Here is a 24,753-nt window from a genome sequence, read left to right on the forward strand (position 1 = left end):
ACAAATTTAATTATCCACAGAAAATGTAAACATATGTAACCAACAGGAAGAACAAAACCAGATTATTATCAGCTACCCAGAAGCCCTATCATGCTGCCTGTACTCACACAGACTATTTTCTTTGAACTCCTTTTTACCTAGGGCTGCTACTGGTTTTTAACTAAATCCTTCTCTGGTCAGAATTTTTTTCTTCTTCTAAATTTTTGATGCTTGGTTTGTTATGAACCAGCGACGGGGAGCAGCTACAGTCCTATGGTGAGATCTCAGTCTTTTAGCGAGCCCATGCCTCTGGACTGTGAACTTCACAAGTGGTTCTCATTTTTTTTTTCTCCCTGCTTACCTGGAAAAGAATAGCTAGGGTGGGCTTGATTTGGGTATTTCCCTCTCTCACTTGGAAGGCTAAGAGCCACTAGAGTTGGGTATTTCCTTTCCCCCAGTTCAGTTAGGCTCTGACGATGTACCAGCTGGTTAACTAGTTTCCTTGAGGGCAGGACTTTTTAAGGAACAGAATGTTCCGACGTTTTTCAGAATGTTTCCTTTCTCCCTCCCCATGCAGGAGGCATAAGGTGATTTTTCTCTGCTATTTACTGTCTCATCCTGGTCAAGCTCTGGAGGCAAATCTCACAATACTATGGAGGTCTCACTTTATCTTGGTCTCCTTAGAGCTTTTAACTCTCAAGTTTTCCACACTGGCCCTACTGCCACTCGTCAGTGATGGTTCAGGTTTTCCCACTTCGCACTGGTGCCTACGGCAGTGTCTACCCATGAGCCTCTGCGCCAGCGGACCCTGAGGCGCTGTATTCACCCGACTTTCCGCACGGGAGGAAGTCGTCTACCCTGCATCCTTCCTGCTCTAATGCTCCAAAATGAGTTGCTGATTTTTCCATCTGTCCAGCTGTTTTCTTGTTAGAACGGAGTGGTGGCTTCCAAGTTCTTACATGCATAACTGGGAAACTGGAAGTATCAGATACCTTTGATCACATTATTTTTGTGTTTAATCTCACATTTCTATACGTTCTTTGCATGAGTACTGATCTGTCTCAAGCTGCTCCACGTCATAGAAACAGAAGACTTACGTATTATATTTCAGTTAATTGTTCCCAAAATTTGACGATGGATTTTCTATTTTAGAAGTGAAGAAAGTAAAGCTTTTCTTAAGTTTTCCAGTGTTACAACACGAATAATAGCAAAGCTTGAATCTATTTCTCTTAGATCTAAGACTCCACTTTTTAAAATCATGATATGCTGTCTTCCACTAATATTCTTGTAATAACATAAGCACTTACATATCACACTAAGAATAGTTTTTGAAACTTTTGACCCCTGAAAGTAACAAAAGTTACCCATAGCTGAAAACTTAAAAGATATCTATAAAAATGGCTCTTTTAATAGATATGCTAGTAATACTGGTCAGTAGTGATATAAAAAATTAGATCATCATCAACTTCAAATTAGTTTAATCTCCAAACATAATTTTATTAAATACTGTATATGACTCAGAATAATTTAGAATATTTGACAAGTATTTTAACACATTATTTTTTGGACAATTTTTGGTGAACATGTAATTCAGCAGACAAGTTAGAAAATGGTGAAAATATTATTTTAGTATAAATTCATAGTAAAGAAATAAACAAAAAATAACTGGATCAATAGAGTATATTACTTAGTACAATAGCATAAGTTTGCTGATAATACATGTTTTGACATAGAGGTAAAAGTCCTGAATTGAGAGACAGGTTGCTTTACTTACATCCATTCAGAACTCTGTCCTTTATTAGGTGACTGCTCAGGCCATTTTCTCTCATTGATTTGCCCTTGTCTTTTGGTAAGCTGAGAGAAGGTGGGATTCATTTCTATTTTGATTATGTTGCATCCCTAGTGTTTATAAAGTATCAAACAAAATATAGAAGGTCCTCAAGAAGTATTTGTTGAATGAATAGTGATTGAGTCAAAAGACTTCTCTTTTGTCATTTGTAAAATGAAATTAAAAGGAATCTAAATTGTAAATTCTTGCAATAGATTGTATATTCCATTAATTACTGGGGTAAACCCAGTACAGTAACCAAATGAAAGGGATCTCTGGATAGTAGATTCCTCTCAACAATTAGCCACCATTACTATTATGGAAAAATGACCTGAAAAGATTCTTAGAAGAGATTGCAGAGTTTAATGGGTATTTAATCCAAATTTTCTCATGCCTTTTGATGGGAACTTACTGAGCATCACATTGTATCTCATTCTTGATTTTATTGTTCTGTATTCATTGTTTTGAATATTTACTTGATACTTAATAGGTTGGAGAGTCACTTTATAGAGACATTTTAAAATAAAAGAAAAGAAAATGTAATGTTTCCACATAAGATCAAGTCATTCCAGTAGTTCACTCAATAAGATTTAAAAAAAAATCTATTCTTCAGAGAAATCCTGATTTAGGAATTTCAGGAAATCTATTCTAAAACCTTTGCACATTTAGATATTTTCTCACTTAGATGGTACGCAAAATATTCCATATACTTCTAGCCTACTTCTCATGCTTTTCTATCTCTTTGGACATTGTCTGCCAAGTTTCTCGTTTCAATATTGGTACAAATGTTGATAACATGTTTATAATCCTTATTGTATTTTCCTCTTGGCCCCTGTTGACACATTGAATTCACTGGAGTATTTCCCATGAGCCTTGGGCATATATGGTGGATAAAATAACACATGACTTATGTAGGTTAAAATCCATGTAGAAATCATATCCAGAAAGGCCTGAAGTAGCTCCATAGCTTGCTTCTCATCACTATTTTTGTTCACATGGCTACAATGGAAAATGTATCAAAGAATATTAGCTACAGAAATGAAACAATTTCAAATGTATTGAGATGGAATATTTTTAGAAATGCTGGATTTCTTAACCTAAAATTGAAATAGTTGCCAATGTATTTCTTTTTTTAAAAATTTGAACCACTGATGTGATGGGTTTGTACAGATAGAGGTAAGATTGTAAAGTTAAAGCCAATGAAACTTTTTCTTAGCACTGATTCATTAATTTTTAGTTCTACTTTTCATCAGGTTGAGTGGAATAATTTGGGGTTGCTATTCTTTTCTGTATACATCAAGGATTATGAAAAATGAGCATGTTTACACTTCCTGTGTATAGTAATAATTTATTTCTTTATTAATTTTCAGAGAATTACTCTCTGAGTTTGGGCCTCCTAATTGAATATAGGTTTGATAAGTAGCATATGATTCGGTTTCAGGCAGAAAGAGTTTAAAATTCCAGTTTTATTGTTAACTAGCTGTATGATCTTGTTTTTGTTATTTAACTTCTCAGTGTTTTTTTTTTCAAAATTAACATAGTACTATTGTAATGAGTAAATCAGTTAAGTACATAAAACCTTAGCATTGTCTCTCAAATAAGTTTCCTCAAAAATGGTTATTATTATTTCATAGTGGGACTATCTTCCTTAAATGTGATAACTGATTGTATTTTTAGAAATAATACAGATAACAGTGTTCACTATGTGGGACTACATGCTGTAAAACTTTAATTTGATTTTAATTTTTATATAAATTAGCCCTCTCAATAATTCAATGAAATATTATTCTCATTTTCAGAATGGAAAAATGTTTTAAACCTAAAAACTTGGAGACAATTGCCTTTTTAATGCTTTCCTCTTAGGATACAAAGCCTGTATGTTGTCCCAATAATCTAACACATTATAAAAAAAAATTAAGTCCTGATGCCATACTTTTTATAAGAATTTCTTTTCCTTTTTGAGTTAAAAAATTATCTTCAAATATAGATAGTAGTTAATAAACGGAAACAATCAGGAGAGAAATAGAACATCTCTGTGAAAACCTACAGATTTTGAGAGTGACTTAGGTGATTAATGTTTTTCCTTGATTATTCCAGTTCATACTGGTTTGTGCTTTAATCTGACTGACTTGATCTGACTCTACCTTTCTATTGGAGGAAAAAGCAAGGTCATTTTTTCCCCCCAGGGACAGAGAGAAATAAAACTCTGAACTAATTGTAAGAATATCCTAAAGCAGTCTTAGATAATAATCTGAAAATAATCTAAATTGTTACTTCTAATGAATTTATTTTTCATGTAGTCATGATGAAGTTCTTACACAGTATTAGATGTCAGCAAACAGAGTTAGGAGTGGAATGAATCATTCCAGAAAAAAAAAAAATTAGGGTTGTTATAAAACCAAAATTTACTGAAGGTATTGAAATTGAACCAATATTCTGCTCTCTTATCTTACAAATTACCCTAGCCTATAGACCTAACAAGACAATCAAGAAAAAGATTGTCAAGTAAGTGGGAAAGATAATTAGAAAACTGTGTCCTAATGTTGAGGGTGCAAATTGCCTTGAGGATATATGTGTTTACAACCTTATGACTTTTTAAGAGTTTTAATTTAAGAAGAGAGAACTAGTACACATAGAGAATAGGAGATGATAAATTATGCTCCCAATTATATTGTGGAATTCAGGGAGCTTCCCACCTACTTCTCAACACTTATTAAAAAGTATAAGGAGAAAAATATCTTAATCTTTAATAGGCATTTAAATATGTTGTTTATTTAAATTGGACAATTTAGGGGGTACTATTTTTCTTTTCTCAAAGAGGCCATCATTAAAATTTAGTATAGAATGGAGGAAGTGTCCTGAAAATCATTTCCGTTTGTTTTATTTAACACAATGGCAAGCATTTGTTCACTGAATAGGCTAATTTTTACTTTCAATTAGCTACAAGCCTGATTCAGCAATGAGATATTAAAAAGAAAGGAACAGAAAGGAATATGAAGCTTGTTATCATAAGTCACATGGAACTAGGGAAAATGTGGATGAGCAGTTAGGAAGGAAAGTCTGAACTGATGTCTTAAGAGGCTTGGATATAGGCTTCATTACTTTACCAAAAACATTCCAGAAATACTTTACAGATCACATCACACAAATGGTTTACAGATCAAAGAGTCATACACAGCTGTTAATCTCAGAAGATTATTGTTCACTGAGAACAATAAATTTTATTTACATTTATAAATATCTATCATTCTTACATTGCCATAAATTGTTTACAGAATATATAATTCTGATACCTGCTTTTCTTGTAAGTGCTCTTAAGCCTTTTTTTCTCTAGCCCCTGAGGAATAGTGAAAGAAAATGTTCATTTTTTTGTGAACTTCACATGCTCTCCCAGTAGCCTTGGCCACCATCCATCTCAGCTGGAATTTTCCTAAAATTGACAGCAGCAATACTTTTTGCTATACAGAAGACATGAACGAAAAGAGGGCTCACACTTGTAAGAAAAAAAAAAAAAACCTGAGAAATTTCACAACATTATGATGCATGACATAATACAAATAAACAAACATATACCTTGAAATTAAATATTCTATTACAAAAGCTTCTCTCCTGACATTGCAATGTAAACTTTACCATTTAATGAGAAATCACAGAATGAGTGATATAAAAATGAATAAACTGGTTCAATTTACTGAGGGAAATCTTAGCTTCCTTTTAAAATAAATGCATTGTTATTATTCCTGTTATTCAGGAAGGCAAACGGCTTTCATTGCTATTTTATGGATTATTCCAATAAGCTGACAAAATGGAGCTTCCATTAAGTGAATCCTGGTGTAAATAAGAGGCAAAATATAAAATATAATGTCGGATAGAGAGAGGGAGAGAATAATAAAATAATTTAGCTGGGAGAAATTTTGAAGAAAAGTTGCTTCATGGAAGATAACGTTTTATTTTAGACATTCGTACAATTTGGTGTCCTTAGCCTATGATGTAGATCCAACCTACCCAATGTCCACTCAGCCTCCTTTCTACCCTGGACTTGCTAATATCTGAGGAAGTCATGGCAATAAATCAATTATCTGTGGCTTCAGATGAGGAGCAGGAGGTTGGGAAAGTGTACGTGAGAGTGGAAACTCAGAAACCTGTCACGTTGTTAAAGATTTAATTCCAATGACTTTCAGATTTGGGAGATATACCTTCATTTAAGTGACTTTTCTCCTGACACATCTGGCTTTTCTAAATTACACTAGAGAAAAATAATACGAGAATTTGGGTGATAAAAATTAGGAAATGAGATACTTATATTGGGATTGAGGAAGAAAAGACAAGGTGTTTCTCAATGGGAAGGGAAATTTGGGTGGCAATTCTATTCCAGTATTTCTTAGGTTTCAGAAAAAAACTAGATTAAAATCCCTGCTCTTCCCATTTAGGTTCTGTGATTTGGATAGGAGTTTTAAAAGTCATTTTAGCCTGTTTGTAATCTGCCAAATAGGGATTTTATAAAGAAATATTCTATGTGAAACAGACTCTGGCATATGGTAAAAATCTTACTTTAAAACATGTCATCTATTTTCATTAACTTGTTTTAAAAATCTCCTAAATTAAATTAGCATGACATAATAGTTGACTTTCAGAGGCAAATTCCAATGCTATCCATGAGTAATCCCCTTCTCTTTAAGTGTTCTCTTTGTGTTTCCTCTTGTAGTTGACACAAGAGATGAGAAAACAAATGAGGAACTACACAGTAATAAGAGAGTTCATCCTCCTAGGACTGTCTGAAGACCCACAGCTTCAGGCTGTCATCTTCATCTTTCTGCTCATCACCTACATGCTCAGCATCACTGGGAACCTGACCATTATCACCCTGACCCTGCTGGACTCCCACCTCCAGACCCCCATGTATTTCTTCCTCAGAAACTTCTCCTTACTAGAGGTGTCATTCACAACTGTCAGTATACCCAGGTTCCTGAGCACCATTGTTACAGGAGATAAAACCATTTCCTTTGATGACTGTATGGCTCAGTTATTTTTTTTTCATTCTCCTGGGAGTCACTGAATTTTACCTGCTGGCTGCCATGTCTTATGACCGCTATGTTGCCATCTGCAAACCTCTGCATTACTTGACCATCATGAACCAGAGAGTCTGCATACTGCTTGTCTTTGCTTCTTGGCTGGCTTCATTCTTAATTATATTCCCATCACTCATGCTATTTATACAGCTTGATTACTGTAAGTCCAATGTCATTGACCATTTTACTTGTGATTATTTTCCTTTATTACATCTTTCCTGTTCAGACACCAAATTCCTAGAGACAACGGGTTTTTTCTGTGCTGTGTTCACTCTAATGTTCACTTTGGCACGGATATTCCTGTCCTACATATATATCATCAGCGCAATTGTGAGGATTCCTTCTACCAGTCAGAGAACAAAGGCCTTTTCCACGTGTTCCTCCCACATGATTGTCATCTCCATCTCCTATGGCAGCTGCATCTTCATGTACATTAATCCATCAGCAAAGGATAGAGAGAGTGTCTTTGAGCAAGGGTGTGGCTGTGCTCAACACCTCAGTAGCCCCCATGCTGAACCCCTTTATTTACAGCCTAAGGAATCAGCAAGTGAAACGAGCCTTCATGCACATGGCAAGGAAGATTGTATTTTTCTCAAGCAAATGAAAAAACAAGTGTGCTGTTTCATAAATCAGAGGCATAATGAGAGCAATTAAATGAAAATCACGGCCTTTCAAAATCTATTAATTTCCACATAGCCTCCCATGAGTTATTTTTCATTGCTTATAATTTTATTGCCAGTGTGTTATCAAGAATATTTGTATATGTATATATTTTTCTTTTTTTCCTTTCAAATTCTTCATCTATATATATATTTATTCATTTTCCTTTTAAATTTCTCTTCCTTCTCTCATGCACTTCCCTTCCTTTGGGCTGGTCTTTCCACTCAGTAACTATGAGACTAAACTCAGTGCCTTTTTTGAAACCTTTTTAATTCCAGTTTTTCAGAATAATTTTTAGAAAATGAAAGAAAGACAGAAAGAGTTGGGTCAAGAGCACACAAGAGAGAACTGCGTCTTACAGTTCACCAGGACATACCCTTTCTAGAAATTGAGGAAATATTAAATCACGTTTAACATTATTTTTAATTTAGTACCCAATGACCATGAACAAAGCCTGACAGTCTTCCTAGAATGTAACACATACTATCCCCGCCACATTGTGGACCACTTAGTAACTATGTGAAAAACAGGACAACTGAAAGAATAACGTAATTACATTTTTTTGAGAAATCAAAAAACATTGCTCACTACTAAGTTTAAATTTTCTGTGCCGTATAATTTATCAATTCGAAAAACAATTATGACCTCATAATTGCTTAAGGAAAACTATGAAATAGCCCCTCCATTTTGGAACTCCATAATTCATTTATATACCATAAAAATTCTTAATAAAATCCTGAAGAAATAAATATTAATGGATACCAAATATGACTATGTTTGCTGTGGCTCTGTAGTATATTTAAATAAATGATTAATGTTAAACTGGTTTTTTAATAATCAATAGCTAAGAGTTTTATAACTTTCTCATGTTTGTGGCTCTTTTGCTATAATGACTTACACATACAATTTATTTAATTGCCTGCTTAAATGACATACCTAATTAATAGAAAGGAAGGAGCAGACAATGGCAAAGTTGTATTGTATTTAAAACTGAGTTTTTTTGTTAAAAAACTTATGTTCTGTCTATTTGAAGCATGTCATTGGACAATTTACTGATTAGAAATTATATGACAATCATTACAAAATCATGCAGTTCTGGACCTGAACTTTTTTTTTCTGTTTTCCATGAAGTCAGAAGCTGAAATAATAATGATGGTTACTCAAAATCATCCTAAATTTTTTTAGCCATTTTTCTTCAAAACAAAGGCTGTAATTGTAACTCATTGAGCCAAATTCTTCTTGATATTAATATACTATACTCAATTCAGAGACCTACATCTATGATTTGCAAAAAAATAAAACAAAACAACTTATAGAAAAAGTACTGTGGAGACTTCCAGTTTGTAGGCAGGTCATGGAATTACTATTTCCTTCCTTCATACTGAAACTATAGTTTCTAAACTAACTGGAAACATTCAAAAATAATGAAGTTTAGACTTGATTGATGATTGTAGGTTCTTAAGTACTCAATAAAAATATACCATAAAATGCAGACAAGTATAGATCTGAGAATTAAAAGAACTGTAAAACTATTACAAAAGATGCGAAGGAGTTTATGCTGGCATTTTCAGATGATACAGCCCTCTGTATAACTCTATACAAACTCATTAGTGGTTATTACACGTTTTGATCTGTATCAGGATTTTGATTGTCAATACTAGAGGTCAACAAACTTTTTCTGTAAAGGGCAATATATTCATAATTTAGATTTTGCAGGTCATACTGTCTCCCATGCAGCTCTCCCCCTCTGTAGTATCTCTGTAGCTATAAACAAATTGTAAATGAATGAGATTAAGTGTTTTCTGATAAACTGTTGAACAAAAATAGGTGGTGGGTTTGGCCCATGGACCATAGTTTGTCCACCCTTGTCTTAGACTTTTCTGTGAACACTGGTCCACATATTATCTTATTTAATATAATTTGACTAAAATGTGAAAATTCAATAATAGATGTAAGATGTTAACATTTTTAACTCCAATTTTTATTTTTTACTTTGAACTTGAATGACAGCAATCTTACAAAACATGTCCAGAGGAAAAAAAGAGGTAAATGTTTCTAAATCATTTTTGGATGTTTGTATAATTCTTAATGTCAAATGATAATATGAGAAATGAAAAAATCACCAGCAATTTGATTCATAAATTAGAAGATAAAATAGTAAAAGAAATTAGCAAAACTCCTATGTCATGTTGAGAACAATTTTATCCCAAAGGTAATTTATCTCTAAAAAGTCTATTTGTGGTATTTACCCCATTAAAAGAGTAAAGATGGGGAAAAAAAGGTTAAAGAGAGAAAAATCACACATTCTGTTAAAATCAAATGCTCATTTATCATTTAAAAACATCTCTTAGTAAAATAGAATAAAACATTGTTTGAGTAGCATAAAGACCTGACTAGATCATCACAATCAGGTATGCTAAATGCTCCTTAATTGGCTCTAATTTGAACAAGTCAACTATAAATTGGTATTTTGGGATAATTGGGGACATAAGAGTTTGAGCAAAGTGATAAATTATACCAAAGATTTTTTGTTAATTTTGCTAGCTTGAAAATTGCATTGTGGTTAAGCAAGAATACAAACATGTATTTTAGGAATTCATTCTGAAAATACACAGGAGTGAAAAGGTATGATGTTTAGGTTTTGCTTTGAAATATACTAACAAAAGAAAAATAAACTTTTAAAAAGACAGCTAAAATAAATAATTTTTTAAACTTCATATTTTCTGAATCTGCTTGATCTGTATGAGAAATTCATTTCTCCAGTTTCCTATCTTAGTGTATATTTGAAAATATTCATAATAAAAATTACAGCAAGGATCATGCTTAATTTTTTAATCAGTAGCAACAGCCTTGGTAAAATCAGCTACAAATGAGAAAGACCACTGTCTCTGCTTTTATTCAGTGCTCTGCTGTAGGTTCTACCCAGGGCACTAGCACAAGAAAACAATATATTCAAAAGTATTGGAAAGGGGGAAACAACAACAACAAAAGCCTCCTTTGCAAATAACATGATTTTTCTCCCAGGGCCTTAGTATATTTACATTAAATGTTTCTTTTACCAGCAAATCTCCTCTCCCAGATATCTGCATGGTTAACACCCTCCCGTTCTTCAGGTCTCTGTCTAAACGTCACTTCCATAATGCCCACCCACTATTGAAAATTATACCAGCTCTCCACTTCCAAGGCTCTTCAGTTTTCTTTTCCTTCACAAAATACTTATTAATGTATAAAATACTATATAATTCACTAGTCAATGATGTTCATGCTTATTGTCTATAACCTCTCACAGCCCTTACCCCATGGAAGCAGGAATCTTTGTCTCCTGCACAAAGTGATGCACTCCCAGCAGTGGTGTGCTGGAGCCCACCCAGAACACTTCCCAGTGGTCAGTTGTGCATGTCTCTCCTCAATTCTGAGGTCAGTAAGGGCACACTGGGAGCTGGAAGTCTGCCATGGTGGGGAAGACTTTAATCATAGAAATTGACAAACTCAGCCCCTCTACTCCACCCGAGAGGCAGTTGTTCTACATTTACCAGAAGCCACTAATTCCCCTCATGTAGAACATGCACCTGCCACGTAGTGGGTACTCAATAAATATTTTTGAATAAACAAATATTTTGAAATAATTTAGAATGTTTCCAATGTCACATCAATCAGAAGCATTAACTAAATATTTTATCCAGAATAAACACATAAAATTTATAGGACAATGTACATAACATTGATTTAACTTTTTAAATAATGTTCAAATAAAACATGTTTCATCATAGCTGGATAATTCTGTATAACAAAGAAATGATTATTTACATCTTTTCTATGGTATTTGCGGTTCATTTTTCTTCTTTTGTTTTATATTAGGCCATTTGACAATTTTTTTATTTATACTCATTTTTTGAAGTCAGTAATAATTCTTATTAGGGTTTGCATTTTGAGCTAAGCTTTCTAATGGCAGGAATTTCTAAAGGATCTGAATGAACATTTATTTGTTTCCTAAAGAATTACTTTAACTATATGGGTTATGCCCAGAGTTGTATGTGATCCAACATCATCTATGAGTTAAATACACTTCTGAAATTACAGATTCAGTTGATAGAATAATAACACAATTAAGTGATAGTATTCAGTAAGTGGCAAGCCAATCAGACATCATGCTGAGGGGCTTACCTATGAAGGATAATATCACTGGAATTAATTAGAAACATACATTGGGATTATTCAGTAATATTCTGCCAATTCAGGTTTAAAGTTTTAAAATATTCTTATCTTTAACACTCTGATGTACTAAATGTTATTTTGGGATTCTAAACATGTTAAAGCAAAATATACTTGTAATTGAATTCTTCCTCCACTCTCTAAGGAGAGTAAAAGCTGGTAGCTGAACTACATATGTTTCGTTAGCCTAAAACATAATCACTCATCAACCTCAGAATACTCGAAATAATTGGACACATTATTAAAAAGCAGCTGTCCTATTAGCTTGTGGATAGAAGTGTAATAGAGATAAGTCAGTCTAAATTAAAAGTCAATTATTATGAGGCCTAGAGAAAAGCTAAAGAGCTATTAGGATCCAGGAATAGGAAGGAAGGAAGGGATGGGAGGGAAGAAAGGAAGAAAGAAAGAAAGAAAAAGAAAGGAAGAAGGAAGGAAGGATGGAAGGAAGAAAGGGAGGGAGGGAGGGAAGGAGGGAGGAAAAAGAAAGAAAAGAGACAATTCAGCACCTGGGAGGCTAAGAAAAAATATAATGGAGAAGAAAACTAAGGATTTTTCAAATGAAATGCAGAGCTTTGTAAGATAGAAATCAACTCCCTTTTTCTCTAAAATCAATAAAAACCACATTGCTCACAAATACACATGTGCTGGAGATTAAATACTTAACTTCTTTCTGCTTCAAAGTCTTTATCTGAATAGTAATAACACTCACCTCATACAGGTTTTTTGGTTGCTGTTTGTTTAGAAAAATGAGATAATTTTGATATATAGTCAGTATCTGGTAATCAATAAAATCTCAAACACTGATGGCTACATGTATTATTGTTACAGAGTTTAAGAAACAAAATATGAAAAGAATCACTACTTGAATATAAAAATAAAGGCAAAGGATAAGAATTTTCATCAGTAGGAAATCAGTTTCAGTGAAATATGTTGAATAAGTATTTTCAATCTGTACTTTAACATGTATCAATTTGTAAAACAAATTCAGCTCACCTCAGTGTCTATCTATGTATTGCCCTGTGTGTTAACTAGTTTTTTATTCATCTTTTCCTACTGTTTTTTTCTGTCCTACTTTCAAATACTTTCATCTTTCAATCCTATAAATAATCTGCACTCCTAGCAATGAAGGCATACATGCTTTACGTCCATATTTATAACTGTGAAGAAAATAAATTGTAAAATGTTAAATTTATATTACATATATGTGTTTATATAGTATATGTGATGTGCATTGTATTCTTTTAGTAATAAAATTTCCATCTCTCATAGAAGAAAATGTGGAAATCAAGTTAAAAATATCTAATATCCAATGCCAGACTTCCAAATACTTATATTCTTGGTTCATAAATATTCCCATAAAGTCATGTCATACATACAAATAGAAACTGAGGATGAGTCCAGAATTTATGGAAGAACAATAGGGACTTGTTATACAATCTTAGAAAAGTCAGATTCTAAATCGAACTTTCACACACTCAGCATCACAGGTTGTTTATGAATTTGCCTCATTTACCTCAATCATTTTGCTTTTTTAATATTTTCTTAGCCATATTTATAAAATGATTTATCTGTGTCTTTTAATGATGCCTCACTGGCACTCTGTTTACTTAATCAATTCCCCTGAGCAAGCAAGAAAAACACAGATAAAAGAAGGCCAGTTCCATATGTATGACATACACAGAGAACATTCCTATTTTCTATTTTTTGAAGAAGCATTTAGGGAAAAATATAATAGTTTCTGAAGCCTAAGGAAAATATTACTTATATTTTATACCTGTATAACCACAGATTTGCAAAAGCTCACTTAAAATATTTATATTAATACAAAGAAGCATGTCTTAATAAATAGTGTTTTGTGTTATATGAAAAGGGTCAAATGTAAGAGTACTATACTAGTTCACTCGGGTATTAATGAATTTGTACATGGAGCTTCAGTAGGAGACAAAAAGCAAGTATGAATTCTATTATAAGAAAATATGCCCCAAAATTTGCAATAACAGGAATGAAGGATATTGTGGGTCAATTATCAGTCTAACAATAATGAGAACTATAATCCTTGAGAGCTATGACAAAGTTAACCACCACACTTGCTTTGAGAGTATGACAGAAATCAAAAACATTGCTAACACAATTTACCAGCCCTGAAATTATATAAATATGGAAACAAATCAGATAATAAAATTTGAGACTAAATCATCAAGAAGAACCAGGACGTAAGTAAACTTGTTGTTGTTGTTATTATTATTACTATTATTATTATTATTCAGTGTAATATACATTATTCTATCTCATTTAAATGTTTGAAGTATTATTCACATATGTGTTTGTGAACTTTCAACTCTTTTCACATTTAAAATTAAATGCTTGTTTCCTCCCAAGAAGACTATTAATGGAGTCCTAAAGAGGCAGCACAGCAATAAGTCTTGGGTTGGTCATTAATTTTTTTTCTAAGTTAAATGGCATGCTCTTACAGAAATAGGATTATAAAAAAGACATTCTCCATTGGAAAAATATGTGCTTCCCAGTAAATGTTATTTGGACCATTTACTTGTTCATTTGCTAAAGTAATGTTGTTTTAAAAAAAAAACTGCATTATGCATGTATGAATTAAGTTGTTTCTAAGCAACTATTTATTTTAGTATTAGAAGCTGCCCTTTCTTGTCTTTTGGCCTTTTTATCAGAAAAGGAAAAAAAATTTTGATGTCAATCAAAGCCTTAAGAAAGAAATTTAGGAAAGAATGCCAGCAAAACATTCCCATGGATAAGCACACAAGTTCTAAAGTGAGATGATTACTATGTTGACTTGTTTAAACTTGTGAAAGTATCCTAAACTATGTGGGCCTCAGTTTCTCAAAATGTAAAGTGTGGAGGTAGGACTGCACAACTTCTCGTAAACTTTCAAACTCTATATTTAGGTTATCTGCAACCCATATTGGTTTTTATAATACTGAGGAAAGAAAAAGAATCAATGAGAGTATTTTTGTATTTCTTTCAAAAGAAGCTAAATATTTTAAAGAATAATTTCAAGCTTAATTTTAAAGAAACGTTAGAAGAAATAGCTTCTTCTTAAATGTTATCACAAGTTTTTATTTTATCCACAGCCTGTGATAACGTATTTACAAAGGTGAGAGATCAATAGTTAACTTCATTACTCAAATGAAAGGTCGAATGGAAATTAGAAAAAGTTATTGAAGGGGACCCACATTTTTAAATTGCATAGATTATTCATTATCATTGATACTTTTAAAATGTTATATTCTATCCTCAGACTTATTTTAACTTTTTTATGTTCTATAGGGGGAAGGTAAATTTTCTGTTCTAAAGTAGGGGAGAAGGATCAGCAATGAAAAATCACACAGTACCCACAGAATTCATTCTTCTAGGACTATCCAATGACCCAGAGCTTCAGATTGTGATTTTTCTCTTTTTAATCATCACATATATATTAAGCGTCACTGGAAATTTGACCATCATCACTCTCACCTTGGTGGACTCCCATTTACAGACCCCTATGTATTTCTTTCTCAGGAACTTCTCTGTATTAGAAATTTCATTTACCACTGTCTGTATCCCTAGATTTCTGGGCACAATTATCACCAGGGACAAAACTATTTCATACAACAATTGTACCACTCAGTTGTTTTTCTTTATCTTCATGGGTATAACTGAATTTTATCTTCTAACTGCCATGTCCTATGATCGCTATGTGGCTATCTGCAAACCCCTGCATTACACAACCATCATGAATAAAAGAGTCTGCATATTGCTTGTCTTTTTTGCTTGGCTGGCAGGATTCCTAAATATTTTCCCTCCAGTTATTCTTTTTCTCCAGTTAGATTACTGTGGCTCCAATATTATTGATCACTTTGCTTGTGACTATTTCCCCCTCTTGCAATTGTCCTGCTCAGACACATGGCTCCTAGAAGTAATTGGTTTTTACTCTGCAATCATGATTCTGCTTTTCACTTTGGCCTTAATAATTCTATCCTACATGTTCATCATTAAGACAATTCTGAAACTGCCTTCTGCTAGTCAGAGAAAAAAGGCATTTTCTACATGCTCCTCTCACATGATCGTCATTTCCATCTCTTATGGAAGCTGCATCTTCATGTATGCCAACCCTTCAGCAAAAGAAAAGGCATCCTTGACAAAAGGAGTAGCTATTTTGAATACTTCTGTTGCTCCTATGATGAATCCATTTATATATACCCTGAGGAACCAGCAAGTGAAGCAAGCATTTAAGGATACCATCCAAAAGGTCATGTTTCATTCTAGTAAATGAAAGTGTTTGTAGCATTAAAAGAATAAAATTTTGTCAATGTATTCTATTATTCACACTCTCTCCAAATTCTCTTTCCTTCACTATTTACATTATATATATTTGGTTATGTGTTTTTTTCCCTCTTGTTTATTCCCATATAAAATCTCCCCCATTATGAACCCAATAAATTTGACAAAGCTAAATATTGCCTCAGAACTTTCCTGTAAATTGTATTATTTAAATGCATTTGGAAGAAGTGAAAAGCACAGGTTAATGTTACAGTTTTGAGTAGAAGTGGTTTGCTTTTGACGAGACACAGGCCATTAGTTTGATGGAAAGAGTGTTAGAATAGAAGTGGATTTTTGAACTTTTCATTCATACTAGGTAATACAAAGGAAAGTTATTAGGAATTTTTTATTCTATTTGGCAATTCCATGAAATCAAATAACCACGATCACCAGAGGGTTTGAAATAAAATATAAGTATCTACTCAAACATTTTTAAAAGATCAGAAACTCATATATATTCAAGTTCTTTATGCTATTAATAATATCTATGATAATAATGAGAAGGAGGAGAAGGAAGAGGAAGAGGGGTAGAAGATAACATTTTTTCAGCAATTGCCATATTTCAGATCTATTCTAATTGTTTTCTGCATGTTGGCTCATTGAATTCTGCCAACAACTTTATGAGGTACCTATAATTGTTATTCTCTTTCAGTGAGAGGTGTTTTTCTTTAGGTAGATCTAATATCTCAAAAAATTAAAAACAGAGAACAGATAATGTAAAATAATGTCAAGTAAAATGGATGAAAAGTGGTGAGAGTTCAGCTTTCTGGAGAAACAAGTTTTAATCTAAGAGTCAAGAAATCCTTTTAGGGTTTTGGGAAGCAGAGAAAAACAGCATCTGTTGATAGTATTCTGAACAGTATTAGATACATCATATGCAATATTCATTTTGCAAAACCTCTTACAGAGTGGGTGTTACAGTTCCTACTACATAGGTGTATAGAATGAAACTGAGGTTGAGAGTTCAATGTCACAGAGATATACCTTTCTGAACTGAAATTTAAATCTACTTTTTCTTTTTAACATCAAAATCAAGACTAGTAGGGTAACTGTCACTTGAACAATGACTTTCATTTGTAAAAATTTATGAATAGAAATTCATGTTAAATATTAGAACTGTTAAAGGGTTTTCTCATTCTGGCTTTACTATGATCAAATAAAATATACCTCAAAAAACAGGGAGGGGAGGGTATAGCTCAGTGGTAGATTGTGTGCTTAGCATGCACAAGGTACTAGGTCCTATCCCTACTTTCATTAATAAGTAAATAAACAAACAAACAAATAAATAAATAAAAACAGTTGTTAGGTGGCATAATATAAAATAAAAAAGAAGAAAAATGAACATTAAAAAAAAAAACCTTAGAAAATATCCAATTCATTATTTCTTTGTCATACTAAGTTGTCTAGCCATGATGAAAATACACATTTATTTGAACACTATTTTAAAAGCTAAATCACTGTTGTGTATGTTATTATATAAATTATATGTGTTTATTTTGGGTAAAATGTTTAGTTAAGCTGCTGATTACCGTGACATTGGAACCATTCTAAATTATTTTAAAGTAGTTATTTATTTAAAAAAAATTTATTGAGTATCTACTACATGGTAGATGCATGTTCTGCACAAGGAGGATTAGTGACTTCTGGTAAATGTTTAACAGCTGCCTGCTGGCAGATGGAGGAGAGGAGCTGATTTGTAGAGTTTGTCAGTTTCTATGATGGTCTCTCACCATAGCAGATTTCAAGCTACAAATGTGCCCTTGACTGACCACAAAATTGAGTAGAGACTTGCACAATTGGCTTCTGGTGTTAACCATGCAGATACCTGGGAGAGGAGACTTGCCAGTGTAAGAAACATTTAGTGTAAATACACTAAGGTTTTAGGAGGAAAATCATGTCATTTGCAAAGAAAGATTTTTTTTTGTTTCCCTCTTTCCAATAATTTAAAATATATTTTTATGTTTTCTTATGCTAGTGCCCTGAATAGAACCTCCAGCAGAGCACTGAATAAAAGCAGTGACAGTGGTCATTCTCTTCTTGTAGCTGATTTTACCAAGGCTGTTACTATTGTTTAAAAAAATTAGGCATATTTGCTGTAACTTTTAAATCATATGCTAGGATAGAGAACTGGAAAAGTAAATCTCATGTACAGATCAAGCAGATACAAAAAATATGAAGATTTTTAAAAATACTTGCTTTAACTGTCTTTTTAAAATTTCTTAAAAATTTGTTGACATATTATAAACCAGAACTTAAACATATCTTTCACTACTGTATACTTTCAGTATGAAACTCCTAAAATACAAGCTTGTTTTCTTGCTTAACTGTAGTGCAATTTCCAAGCTAGGAAAATTGACATGCACACACACACAAAACTTTGTCGTCATTTATCACCTTGCCCATACTGACATATCCCCAGTCGTTCCAAAATATCATTTTATACTTGACTTGTTCAAATTAGAGCCAAACAAGGAACATACAGCCTACCTGGCTGTGATGATCGAGTCAGGTCTTTTATGCTACTGAAACAATGTTCTGTTCTATTTTACTAAGAGATTTTTAAAAATCATGAATGGCCATTGCATTTTATCAAAGGAGGTGTGATTTTCTTTTTTCCACTTTTTTTAATCTTTAATTTTTTAATGTTTAAATTCCTCAAGAACGCTTTCTAAAGATCAATTACTTTTGGGATAAAATCATATGGAACATGAAATAGTAGTTTGCTAATTTCCTTCAGTATTTTATCTTCTAATTTAACAGTCAAGTTGCTGGTGATTTTTCATTTCTCAAATTATCTTTTGATACCAAGAATGACATAAAAGAACAAAAATGAGTTAGAAATGTTTACCTCTTCTTTTCTTCTGGAACTGTTTTATAAGATTGCTCTCGTTCATGCTCATTATAAAAAAATTAAAGTTGGTGTTAAATTTAAAAATCTTACATCTATTACTGAATTTTCACATTTTAGTCAAACTACATTACATTAAATGAGAACATGTGGGTCAATGTTTATAGAAAAATCTAAGACAGGGGTTGAAAAACTATGGTCCACGGGCCAAATTTGGCCCACCATATATTTGTGTTCAATAGTTTATCAGAACACACCTAAGCCCGTTCATTTACATGTTGTTTATAACTGTATTCACACTACAAAGAGGGAGAGTTGAGTAGCTGCATGACAGACACTATGACCAGCAAAATCTAAATTATTAATGCATTGTCCTTTACAGAGAAAGTTTATTAACCTCTCATATCGATAATCAAAATGTTCAGATTCCAAACATTTACAATAACCACTAAGGAGGCCGTATAGAGTGTTACAGAGGGATGCATTCTCTCCTAAGACCAGCATAAACTCCTTCATATCATTTGTAATAGTTTTACAGTTCTTTTAATTGTCAGATCTATACTAGTCTGAATTTTATGGTATATTTTTATTGAGTACTTAAGAACATACAAACATCAAATCTAAACTTTATTATTTTCGAATGTTTCCAGTTTAGTTTAGTAACTGTAGTTTCAGTATGAAGGAAGGAAATAATAACTCATTACCTCTCTGCAAAATGAAAATGTCACTTTTTTAAAATATGTTGTTTTGTTTGTTTTTCAGCACATCATAGACCTGAGTCTGTCAACTGCATATACTACATGACTATCAAGGAGAATCTGGTTCAATGAATTAAGAATTACAGCCTTTGTTTTGCAGAAAAAATGGTTAAAAAAATTTAGGATGATTTTGAGCAACATTATTATTATTTCAGCTTTTGAATTCATGGAAAATGGGAAAAGAAAAGTTTGGGCCAGAATTGCATGATCCTCTATGATCACCACAGAAATCCTAATTAGCATGTTTTCCAATATGATGCCATATTCTGATGCTTAAAAAAGAACATAAATTTTTTTTAATTTTAATTTTAATTTTATATACAGTGAAACTTTGCCATTGTTAGCTATTGTCTTCTGATTTAACTAGGCTTGTCTTTTAAGTAAGCAATTATGTAAATAGTATGTGTAAGCTATTATATTCAAATAGCCACAAATATGAGAAAGTTACAAAACTCTTAGCTATTGATTATCCAAAGACCAGCTTAACATCAGGCATTTGTTCAAATGCACTACTGAGCCACAGCAAATGTAGTCATATTTGGCATCTAGTAATATTTCTCTCTCCAGGCTTCTATTAAGAATTGTTATATACATAAGTTAATTTTGAAGTTCCAAAAAAAATGGGGCATTTCATACTATTTCCCTGAGCAACTGTGTATTCAAAACAGTGTTTTGAATTGATAAATTATATGGCACAGAAAATTTTAAACTTAGTAGTGAGAAATGTTTTTCATTTCTCAAAAAATATAATTACATTATTCTTTCAGTTGTCCTGTTTTTCACATAGTTACTAAGTGGTCCACAATGTGGCGGGGATAGTATGTGTTACATTCTAGGAACACTGTCAGATTTTGCTTATGGTCATTGTGTACTAAATTAAAAATAATGTTAAACATGATTTAATATTTCCTCAATTTCTAGAAAGGGTGTGTCCTGGTGAACCATAAGACGCAGTTCTCTCTTGTGTGCTCTTGCCCCAACTCTTTCTGTCTTTCTTTCATTTTCTAAAAATTATTCTGAAAAATTGGAATTAAAAAAGATTTCAAAAAAGGCACTGAGTTTAGTCTCATACTTACTGAGTGGAAAGACCAGCCCAAAGGAAGGGAAGTGCATGAGAGAAGGAAGAGAATTTAACAGGAAAATGAATAAATATATATATAGATGAAGAATTTGAAAGGAAAAAAAGAAAAATATATACATATACAAATATTCTTGATAACACACTGGCAATAAAATTATAAGCAATGAAAAATAACTCTTGGGAGACCATGTGGAAATTAATAGATGTTGAGAACCCTGATTTTCATTTAATTTCTCTACTTTATGCCTCTAATTTATGGAACAGCACATTTGTTTTTTCATTTGCTTGAGAAAAATACAATCTTCCTTGCCATGTGCATGAAGGCTCGTTTCACTTGCTGATTCCTTAGGCTGTAAATAAAGGGGTTCAGCATGGGGGCTACTGAGGTGTTGAGCACAGCCACACCCTTGCTCAAAGACAGTCTGTCTTTTGCTGATGGTTTAATGTACATGAAGATACAGCTGCCATAAGAAATGGAGATGACAATCATGTGGGAAAAACACGTGGAAAAGGCCTTTGTCCTCTGACTGTTAGAAGGAATTCTCACAATTGTGCTGATGATATATATGTAGGACAGGAATATCAGTGCCAAAGTGAACATTAGAGTGAACACTGCGCAGGAAAAAAGCATTGTCTCCAGGAATTTGGTGTCTGAACAAGAAAGGTGTAATAAGGGGGAAAAATCACAAGTAAAATGGTCGATGACATTGGACTTACAGTAATAAAGCCGTATGGATATCATAAGTAATGGGAATGTGATTAAGAATGAAGCCAGCCAAGAAGCAAAGACAAGCAGTATGCAGACTCTCTGGTTCATGATGGTCAAGTAATGCAGAGGTTTGCAGATGGCAACATAGCGGTCATAAGACATGGCAGCCAGCAGGTAAAATTCAGTGACTCCCAGGAGAATGAAAAAAAACAACTGAGCCATACAGTCATCAAAGGAAATGGTTTTGTCTCCTGTAACAATGGTGCTCAGGAACCTGGGTATAGTGACAGTTGTGAATGACACCTCTAATAAGGAGAAGTTTCTGAGGAAGAAATACATGGGGGTCTGGAGGTGGGAGTCCAGCAGGGTCAGGGTGATAATGGTCAGGTTCCCTGTGATGCTGAGCATGTAGGTGATGAGCAGAAAGATGAAGATCACAGCCTGAAACTGTGGGTCATCAGACAGTCCCAGGAGGATGAACTCTCTTATTACTGTGTAGTTCCTCATTTGTTTTCTCTTCTCTTGTGTCAACTACAAGAGGAAACACAAAGAGAAGACTTAAAGAAAAGAGGATTACCCACAGATAGAATTGGAATTTGCCTCTGGAAGTCAACTATTATGTCATGCTAATTTAATTTAGGAGATTTTTAAAACAAGTTAATGAACATAGATGACATGTTTTAAAGTAAGATTTTTATAAAAGAGCCTATATGATCAAATAATCAAACTTAACCTGTAAACAAATTAATCTTGATTTGGCTATATTTAATAAAAATGAAGGTAACGTTAAAGAGAAAAAGATTTTATTTTAGTGGATATTAAATTCCAGTTTTGTTAATTGAGGTCTGTATTTACTAAGACTCACTTCCCAAATCATTCCTTGCTGTTGTTACATTGCGGCAAAGTTTAATTAAATTATTAAAGACACTCTAGGTTTATTTCTGAAGCTCAGTAATCTATCCTTGGAGGAAGATCTGATGCCCCATCACCTTCAACCAAGGGATTATACATACTGGAACAGGCATGACTTAAAGAACTGTCTCCAACCTGGATGGAAGGACCCTTTATCAGGTACTCTTAACCAGACCATGCACAGTGAAACCTAAAGGAAATTGACTTTTGGATTAATTTCCAGTCAGAAAGAGCCCTTGCACTGGCCTACAGAGTAGTGCTCACCTTAAAACAATGCTCAAAAGGAGAAGAAGCTTCCAGGCCAGGATGAGAAGACGACAACATCTGAGGTAGACAGTTGACCGAAGACACCAGACCAGGCCTGTTTACCAATTACTTTGATAATTGTTCATACCTTTGATTATGAACTAATCCAATTGTTAGGTTTATGGTAAATTACCTATATCTAGTACTTCTGTGTTACCTTGGCGGGTTTCCCTACTCCAAGGCTCTCACGAGATAGCCCTCAGAAAATTTACTCTAAAAAGAAATTATAGTTCTGTTTAGGCCACTGTTGACATTACAAGGTGGGAGACCTCACCTGGCCAATTAATAATACCTGCTCTGAGCCTGACCATGGATATGAATTTTCTTATAAGATCACTCAAGCTCAATCAGAAACACAAGGAAAATTTTAACCCCAAAAGGTAACTTCTCGACTATTAAATTCTTACTCATGACTTTATTAACGTTACTAGCTGTATTATTGATATCCTGTCTATTTTATAAGATTGTTCTCTCTTACATTTTCCAGGGTGTAACTAGGCCTCCAACAGGATTGATGATGGCTAAACATCTTGAGGAAAACGATAAAATTTATAACCCTGCACAGAATAATTTTAATAGTATGATTCTAGGTATGGGAATGAGCAACAAGGGGTAAACATTTCCTGGATCATAATACACTAGTAAGACAGGTGATCCAGAGAATTTTTAGTATCAACAGGGCCTGATCCAAAAACTAGCACTTTGAGTGGCATGTCAACAGATTCTTCACCAGATATAGGAATGGGCCTTCCTAGCACCATGAGACAAAACTGGTCATGAAATGTCTCCCAAAATATTGGTCGAATTTAGGACCAAGGGGGAGCACTCAGTGAAAATACCGCAACCATATCAGTAAACAAAGAATGCGGAAACCAAGTCATCAGCAGCTGCCACCACCCCCCAGTAAGAACAGGCCTGCAGCCCAGCCTCTGCAGCCACTCACAATGGTGCAACTCTGAGGGGACTCAGAATAAGAAAGGACAGGATACTGGCCCTAGATAGCTAGATGCTTGTCAAAGGAATGAGTTAAATGAGCCTAAATGTTTGCTTCCTCCCATACATAGAAAAGCACTAAATTCTTTAACTTGAGATGTCTGGTTTTCTTTAGATACCAAGCACTCTTTTATTGTTCAAAATACCTGGTCTTTGTTGTAAAGCTCCTATATATCCAACCTCCTCCCCCACCTCTTCAGAGCAGTCCCTCAGAGCGATCTGAGGGGCTGTCATCCCGGCTCGAGTCCCCTTGCCAAATAAAACATAACTCTCAAAAAATAAATAAATAAATGAATAAATACAAATAAATAAATAAATAAACTGAGATTTTTACAATATGCCGGTGTCTGTTTCAAATATAATGTTTCTTTATAAAATCCCTATTTGACTGAGTAGAAACAGGTTAAAATGATTTTTAAAAATCCTATCCAAATCACAGAACCTAAATGGGAACAGCAGGGATTTTAACCTGGGTTTTTCTAAAACCTAGGAATACTGGAATAGAAATGCTACCTGTTTACTTCTTAAAACCCTCCCCCTAAATGACTCCTTTCCCAATGGGAAACACCTTGTCTTTTCTTCCACTCCAAGAAAAGCATCTAATTTCCTAATTTTTGTCACCCAAATTCTTGTAATATGATTTACTAGTGTAATATAGAAAAGCCAATTGTGTCAGGAAAAAGGCCACTCAAATGGGTATGTCTCCCAAATCTGAAACTAATTGGAGTTAAATCTTTAACAACATGACAGGTTTCTGAGTTTCCACTCTCACCGTCACTTTCCCAACCTCCTGCTCCTCCTCTGAAACCACAGATAATGGATTTATTGCTATGACTTCCTCAGACTTAGCTAGTCCAGGGGAGAAAGGATGTGACTAGACACTGAGTTTTGGATCTGCGTTATGGGCTAAGGACACCAAACTGTACAAATGTCTAAAATAAAATGTTATCCTCCATCAAACATTTTTTCTCCAAAATTTCTCACATCTAAGTGATATTAGTATTCTCTCTCTATATATATATATTCTACTATCCCATATATTTTTATATTTTGCCTTTTATCTACATCA

At 33.5% G+C, this 24,753-nt stretch overlaps 3 protein-coding genes and 1 pseudogene across 6 annotated transcripts in view; 2 read left to right on the forward strand and 2 right to left on the reverse strand.

The window, feature by feature from the left end:
* The window catches only part of LOC140685360 (olfactory receptor 10C1-like), a 333,851-nt gene that overhangs the window by 130,537 nt on the left and 178,561 nt on the right, over positions 1 to 24,753 (reverse strand). The gene's annotated exons all lie outside the window — the stretch shown is intronic.
* Positions 6,537 to 7,480, forward strand: LOC102530444 (olfactory receptor 6C1-like; annotated as a pseudogene).
* Positions 15,092 to 16,030, forward strand: LOC102530711 (olfactory receptor 6C3-like). The gene has a single exon (XM_006219628.3). The coding sequence runs from the start codon at positions 15,092 to 15,094 to the stop codon at positions 16,028 to 16,030; it is 939 nt and encodes a 312-aa protein (XP_006219690.1).
* On the reverse strand, positions 21,042 to 21,980 carry LOC102530968 (olfactory receptor 6C1-like). The gene has a single exon (XM_006219629.3). The coding sequence runs from the start codon at positions 21,978 to 21,980 to the stop codon at positions 21,042 to 21,044; it is 939 nt and encodes a 312-aa protein (XP_006219691.1).

The sequence above is a fragment of the Vicugna pacos genome, chromosome 12, assembly GCF_048564905.1.
Source record: "Vicugna pacos chromosome 12, VicPac4, whole genome shotgun sequence".
NCBI classification, from domain to species: Eukaryota; Metazoa; Chordata; class Mammalia; order Artiodactyla; family Camelidae; genus Vicugna; species Vicugna pacos.